Below are 7,766 nucleotides of genomic sequence, written 5' to 3'. Positions count from 1 at the left end.
GCCCCGCAGGATGCTGAGGCGGCTGCTCTCGCAGCTGGCAAAGCCTGGGAGCCCCAACACGGGGCGCAAATTGGGGGATGGATCACGGGGCACACCAGGGCTTCTGAAAGCTCTGAGCTCACTACGTAATCCTTCCGTGTTACCCCAACGCTTTGCATCTGTAACGTGGAACTCGGAGCCTGAACCAGAATTCTTCGGGGAAAAGATAGTTCAGAGCTCAGACGGGGCTGGAAAATGAGCGCGTGTATTAAATCTCGGAGGTTTTGCTTGACTTTGGAACGCCACGGAATGCTAATTATCTCTGTGCTTTCATCTACTGAGTTTATGGGAAATAACACTTTGATTATTTCAGGCTCCAAGCTGGTTCTGTTCTGAGTGGTGTAAAGGGACAGGGAACAGCTTGTACCCAGGCTCAGCTGGACCCTTAACGCAGCTTCCAGCGCGTGTCCTCTGTCAGACAATGAAATGATGAGACCGACCAGCACTGACTGATCCCTGCACCCATAACCTCTGAAGCATCCGTATTGCACACAGAGAATAGAAAAAGATTTCATTGAAATCTTCCCCCTTGTCTGCCTTCTGCTTCCAGGCAACGTCCCCAGCTCCCAGCTCCTGTCCGCCCTTTCCCTCCACTGCTTTTGTCAGTGTTGTCCAGAAGTGCCACAGACAGACCCTCACCGTTAAGTACTTTTAAGGACTCCGAGAGCCCCCCTGCGGGACAACCCGCCGCTGTCGGCCCCGGCCCGGCGCTGGGCAGAGCTCCCGGCGCAGCGCCGCTCCCGCTGAAGGGCTCGGCTCCATTTCTGCCCCCCTGGTTAAACCCGGCCTAGCCTGTCCCTATGCTCACGGAGATCGGGGGGTTCTAGGTCTGCGTTAACAAGCCGTGTGTGCCCCACCACACCCCTGGGGTGGGAATAAAAGTCCCGATGTCCAACCGCAAAGGGTGACAGCACAGCCCGGCCGAGGGCCAGGGACTGTGGAACCCCCCTGCGCCATGGCCAGGCACAGCCGCCCCCGTGCAGGTCCCCAGGAAGGTCACGCCCCAGTACCCCCAGTTGTACCCAGTTCCCAGGGGGGTCCATGGACCTCGGAGACGCTGCAGCGTTGCGGAAGCCCTGGACTGAGAGGCAGCAGTGTGTCCAGGAGCTCCACCCTGAGAGGAGCTCCTGGCTGTCCTGCACCGCAGCCCAGAGCTGGTGTTCCCGTGGGCACGGCTCTGCAGTCCTTCCCCACCCGCCGTGAACAGAGCCTTCGGGGAGCTGCTCTGGAAGAGTTACCAAATTTTGTGCCAACATGAAGGAAGGACTTAAAATTTCATCTTGGCAACCAGAAGTGCTATCTACCTTCAGGCATTTCCAGAGCTGCTCTTTTGGTTTGGTTCTGAGTTTGTTTGCTTGCTTGTTTAAAACCCCTGAGGCTTAGCTGCCTGACTAAACCCAGGTCTGGGGTGAAATGTCTGTTGCAGTTACAACAGCTTGCTTCAACTGACCCAAACGGATTTTTCCGGCCTGGAGAAATTGGAGTTACTGATGCTGCACAGCAATGAGATAAACACAATCCCGGATAAAGTGTTCAGTGATTTACATTCCTTACAGGTAAGGACTAAATGACCTAATCTTAATTAGGATATGACCTAATCTCATTTTTTGTTACGACTTTTAAAAAATCTGCAGTAATACTGATAAGTGGAGACAGACCAGCAGTCTGTAGCATTGTGGTTTCCTGTTTCTGATTGTACCCACATGAAAGACGAGGCCCTTCAAGGTCCAGAATCCTACGGGGAATGGCTTCCCCTCCCGGGTACAGGGCAGAGAGCACGATGAAGATACTGCTGGAGTCTGTCAGCAGCATCCTAACGGGCAACTGCACTTCAAACTTCCACATGAGAAAGATTGCAGAGTTCCAAGTACTGCATCTGTGGTGGGAAACTTGGCTTTAGTTCATTTGTTAGTAAATACTTGTTTCTGGAGGCTTGTTTTCCATCCAGATTTCCTTTCCCCATCAGAGAGTCCTGTCCCTTTCTATCCTTTCTTAAAAAGAGGCTCCTACTGAACAGAAACTGAACATACTACATATAAACATTTTAATGCTTTAAAAAACCCTACAGTTCCTTGGGTTTTATAATTTAATATATATTTGTGGACTTTTAAAATGTAGTATTTGATGCCTGTTTTGTTCTTCAACTGAAATGTTACCTATTTATAGAATATTATCTGTATTTATGTATATTGTAAAAATTGGTAACCGGGCAGTGTCCGTGTAGATACTCATACGTGAAGAATTACTTACAGCACTATTTAGGAACAACCATCCCCAACTAATCGATGTACAGGTTGCACTTATCCTCTGATTAAATTTCCATCTAGAGCTGTTGTGAACTGCTGTAGAGAAGTAAGAGCGTTGTAGCTGTGATGAACTAAAGAACATGAGAGACCAGACAGAAACGCCAGGACTGGCTCAGCTGCTGGTTTTAGAGGATCAGGGGGTGAGAGGGAGAGGCAGAAACCAGCCAAGCTTCGGAGCACACAGATCCTCAGGTTTCAGTAACCCCACAAGGGCAGTCCTGGGCCTGAAAGCTTCCTCCTTAACTCCCTGCAGCTCCCTTCATAAAAGCAGCTTCTCCTCCCTTACCACCAAGCAAAAGAATACTTCAACAATGTGCCAGCCTTGTTCATCTCTCAGTTACAAATTTGACTTTTAACCTATCGGCAACAACATGGCACCCGAGAGCTGAGGTCTGGCAAGTATAGAGGTCACGGGCACAGATCCTGAAACCGGGAGCACCCTCAGCAGTCCCACGGGGTAATCCTCACACAGCAGAGCCTGCTGCATGCGTTTTTATAGTTGTAACAACACTGGCTGCCACAAAAATCACTACCACCGTTTCTGGTCAGATTTTGCTTGCCCTCTTCATAAGTGTGGTTTAGTTGGGATTTTTTTTTTTTTGAGTGACAAGCAAGCATTGCTTTATATTTTTTTTTGTCACTGTTTTTTGTAAGCGTGACTTCAGAAGTGCCACCCTGATGGGCTGCTGGAAGAAGAAAGCATCTTTCTAGTCCTACAGTTAACATTGCATTTAAAAATAATTCCTCCTACTAAGTTTTTTTCCAATCACTTACATTACTGGTCTGGTGAAGTACTTTCACGTCACAGAGTAAGCATCAATCAAATTTTGTTAGGAGTCTTATAACAATATAATGTGGGTTAATACTGTATGCTTGTTTCTTTTTCATCAACAGGTCTTAAAAATGAGCTATAACAAGGTCAGAGTACTTCAGCAGGATGTTTTTTATGGTCTAAAGAGCCTGGTACGGTTGCATATGGACCACAATAAAATTGAATTTGTAAATCCCAATGTTTTCTACGGACTCACATCACTCAGGTTGGTCCACTTGGAAGGAAATTTACTTAAGCAGCTTCATCCAGATACTTTTGTCACCTTGTGCTACAGCCAAATATTTAAAATATCCTTCATGAGGCACATATATTTGTCTGACAACATGTTGACTTCACTACCACAAGAAATGTTCTCCTACTTGTCTGAGCTAGAGAGCATTTACCTTCATGGAAACCCGTGGTCCTGTGACTGCCATCTGCAGGGGTTTGCAGAATGGGCAAAAGAGAGACCAGGTGAGCTGAAGGCTTCGCTTACGCTTTCTAACCGTGTTATAGCATCTTCTTTTTGATGAAGGCAGTTGTCCTTTATTTATTTATGTATTCTCCCAGGAAAGCCTGGGAGACAGGATTTTTGTGGGTGCATGTAATCAGGATAAACAGATGGACACCATTCTGTTTCCCAGATTGACTGAACCTTGTGGTCTTACCCCATTCCTAAGCGCAGCTCTCCTGAACAGAACGTTTTCCTTGGCCAGGCCAAAGCTTCGGTGCACCAGGAGAATCCACTGGGAATAAGGAAGCTGGTTCCCACGTAACTGGCAAGAGCAAAGGCCACACTGTACTCGAGTCTGTGAAAAAGAAATAAGGAAGGGGACTGCGGGTCTTTCCCTGTTGCTGCCCGGGCAGGGGCTGCACTCCCGGCGCAGCGTTGCCCCCGCGGGCTGGCCACGGCCCGCAGCAGAGCCTCCCCCCAGGCGTAAAACCGCGGGGACGGGGGGCGCGGGTGGAGCTGCGGCAGCAACGGGCCTCCAGCAGTTGCATCAGAGGAAAGTCAGAGGTTTTGTGTTACTTTAGGTTGGTAGGTTACTTTAAGATAAACTTCGTTAATATTTTATTGAAGAAGACAACTTGCTGGTAGCTCTATGTCTTTTTTAATACTAAAAATTGCATCACAAAAACTCACTACATTTTTCTTCCCTTCAGATGTTACAAAGTGCAAAAAAGACAGAAGTTCTGGTGTTCAGCAATGCCCAGTTTGCGACAGCCCCAAAAACCATAAGGCCAAAAGCTTGGTGGATATCCCTTCTGCGTCTCTAGCCTGCACCAAGCCAGCCATACAGGACTCCCTGAAATTTAAAAACCTCACAGTGCCGGATGATGGGGATTTCAGTTCCATATCTCCCAGGGACTTCATTGCTCCTATAGGATCCGTGATTCTGAACATGACTGACCAAGCAGGCAGTCGAGGTGACTTGGTTTGCAACATCCAAAAGCCTAAAGAAATGTCCCCCATCTCATTTGACAGAGAGGGCAACAGTACAGTGCTCAGAACATCGCTCTCGGCATTTCTCGTCTGTGGCATCGAGTATGAACACATTCAGCAGCTATGGAGCATCCTGGCACTGTACAGTAACTCTCCCTTAAAGCTGGAAAGGAATGTCCTAGTGACTAACGTGCCTTTTATTAGCTACAAATACAAACAGATCTACTCTGAACAAGATGAACTTTTTACCAATATAGAGACTGACCTGAGAGCCGACCCATCCTGGTTGATGCAGAGCGAAGTGGCACTGCAGCTCGACAGGACAGCGACCACGCTGAACATGCTGCACATCCAGTACTTCACAGACGCACGGATTATTCTGCCCGGCGCTGACAAAAAACAGGTGAGAAATAACTGGACCATCATCTCCAGGGACAACAAAACACAAACAGAGCACACTGTCCTAGTCGGGGGCACCGTAGAACTGGAGTGCCAAGCAGCTGGAGAACCAGCTCCTGCCATCGCGTGGATACTGGCTGATGGGAGCAAAGTTCGGGCTCCCTACATCAGTGAGGATGGAAGGATCACGGTGCTGGGAACCGGGACGCTGACATTACGGACGGCTGACACTTTTGACACTGGGCTTTACCACTGCATAGGCACGAGCTACAACGATGCGGATGCTCTCACATTCAGAATTACTGTGCTCGACCCTGACGTGGAACACAACAGCGTAAACGGAGCCCAACTTTCTGCATCTGTCGGCAGCACACTCGACCTCCCCTGCACAGCCAGTGCCGTCCCAGATGCTGCCATCAGCTGGGTGCTACCTGAGCGTGAGATTCTTTACCATTCTGTAAGAAACAAACATATTTTTGACAATGGTACCTTGAGAATACAAGGGTTAACAGAGCGAGACAGCGGGTACTTCAGATGCGTTGCAGCCAACCAGTATGGTGTTGATCTTCTGGTTTTCCACGTGTTAGTCAGAAAGGACAAAACCACCCTAAAGGAAAAGCTCGTGGCTGGGGGAGAATGGGACGAGGGTGATGGATCTGGCAACGCAGTGCTGGCCTCTGCTACAGCACGGGAGCATCCTCCAGCTCCTCGAGCCACCCTGACAGCGAAGAGGGAATCTGCTGCCTCGGCACCCAGAGAAGGGGCGGCAGGGAGTGCGCGTGGAGGGAGCAGCTACGGGAGGGTGACTTACAGGCACTACAGGGACAAACCACGGCGGCGGTTTAGGGGACACCGGAGACAGTTTGTTTCCTCAGCCAGGAGAGTCGATCCGCAGCGCTGGGCAGCCTTTCTGGAAAAAACAAAGAAGAACTCAACACGGGTAGAAAAACAAGAAGTTGCATCAAAACCGCCTGTTCAAGTCCGTAAGCTCTCAGAAGTACCTGGGGATGAGGAGGAGGCATCTGGTGATCTCGTATCTCCAGAGGAAGAATTCATGATCCCAGTAACAGAGACGGCCGCGCCGGGGCGAGCGACGGAAAGTCTGGTAACTGCGGGGCCCGAGGTGACCACGAGCAACACTCCTGCCAGGAAATCCTCGCTCCTGGCTGCAGAGGCAGTAACTCCCCTTCCCTCTCCCTCTTCACAGTCTGTGTCTTCTGGCAGCAGAAGGCCACAAACATCTCTAAAACCTACAACTGCGAACTCCCGGGAAGGATCCGATTTAAGTCACATATCAGCAAATGGCATAAAACAATCAACTGCATCAAATGGAGCAAGTAGAACATCTACACTCTTCCCCGCTGGGCTAAGCTTGGTACAGTCTGGGGTAGGTAATAACCAGCATTTAAAACTTGTATCTACAACACCCCCGACAGATGTTACGGACACCAGCAGGTCTGTAACTTCCCAAAACACAGTGGAGAAGCAGAATGTTTTCACCGAGTCTGCTGATAATATTTCTACCAAAACAGATCACCAGGTACCTGTTGTGACAGTTGGTGAACCAAGTCCTGAGCTTGGTCCCATTTATTCTCAGAATACTCAGAGACGAGTAACTCCTAAGCCGCCGTTGGCCTTGGCTATTGTTCCTCATCAGCAAATTCAGATTATTCAGGACGCTACAACTCACACCCCCCAGGCCCAGCAGCAATATGGGAGACAAAGGAAAATTTCTGGTAGGAGACGAATTGTTAGACCAGGATATATTGCAAGTATGAAAGAGCACAGATACAACTTTGGGAGGCCAGGATCTGCCAGAGGAAGTACAGCTGTGGCTCCAGATGTTCAACCGAATATAAAGGATGTATCACATTTACCAACTTTAAGTAATTTAGGCAGCTCCATCAACCCATTTAGCCCAGAAGTGCCTCTGTCCTCCCCCTCTGCCATGACTGCGCCGCCGGAGCACCCCGCGGGTACTCACCAGGACACGGCATTGCTCGGGGAGGAGGAGAACGAACCTGGGGCCAGGCAAAAAGCTACTACGACAGTCTGGCCTTTCTTTGCCAAGGGCACCCAGGACACTGCTCCGTGGAGACTGGGGAGCAGCGCTCCACTGCAGACAAATGCTGACAGAGTCCAACCCTTCAGCACCACACTGCCGGTGGCAATCCACCCAGCTCACGCTGCTGCAGGAACTACACCCGCCCTGAGCACAGAGACAGCTTCTGCCCCTGAATCAGTCTCACCTAGTGTTAAACCTCAATCCTCACCCCAAAGTTCCCAAAGAGGAGAAATGACTTGGGAACGTCTCTCTGGAAATGGTGCTCAAAAAGAGGTTCCGAAGGAGCTACAAAACCAACAGAGAGAGACGCTTCCATCAACAGAGATGTCGACTGTGCTTCCTGAAACTACAGCAGCACTGGCTCTGCCCAGGGGGTCTCCTTTGCACTTTCTGCCTCTTTCAGCAGGTGGGAACCACAGCAACGGTGCCTGGTCTTTAAACAAACTCGTTCATTACGGCAGCAGTGACTCAGAAGAACACCTCCCCACTGCAACCAAAGGAAGGGATGTGACAAGTCTGGAGCCAACAGTTGCACCTATTATTGCTCCTCAGAGTGACACCAAAATCACCAAAAGTAAAATATTCAGAGTGGGAAGAAAGAGAGGTCAGAGGAGGAGGCGGCCACCTAAAACGTCTACACCAAGTGTGACTGCAGGGCACAGCGCCACCGCGGTCCCGCTGGTGAATACCTGTCTCTTATAC

At 49.7% G+C, this 7,766-nt stretch overlaps 1 protein-coding gene across 1 annotated transcript in view; it reads left to right on the top strand.

Annotated features, from left to right (window-relative positions):
• Nucleotides 1–926: 926 nt before the first annotated feature.
• IGSF10 (immunoglobulin superfamily member 10) overlaps nt 927–7,766 on the top strand; it is an 11,521-nt gene continuing 4,681 nt past the window's right edge. Inside the window, exons 1-4 of the mRNA XM_026854943.1 lie at nt 927–943; nt 1,466–1,595; nt 3,240–3,630; nt 4,321–7,745. Coding sequence (XP_026710744.1) covers nt 927–943; nt 1,466–1,595; nt 3,240–3,630; nt 4,321–7,745 — 3,963 coding nt within the window. The remainder of the gene's footprint in view (nt 944–1,465; nt 1,596–3,239; nt 3,631–4,320; nt 7,746–7,766) is intronic.

Source organism: Athene cunicularia (genome assembly GCF_003259725.1).
Source record: "Athene cunicularia isolate RWA chromosome 9 unlocalized genomic scaffold, athCun1 chr9_part1, whole genome shotgun sequence".
In the NCBI taxonomy this organism is placed as follows: Eukaryota; Metazoa; Chordata; class Aves; order Strigiformes; family Strigidae; genus Athene; species Athene cunicularia.
The sequence above is the reverse complement of the archived record's forward strand: the minus strand, read 5'-3'. Positions and strand labels throughout refer to the sequence as shown.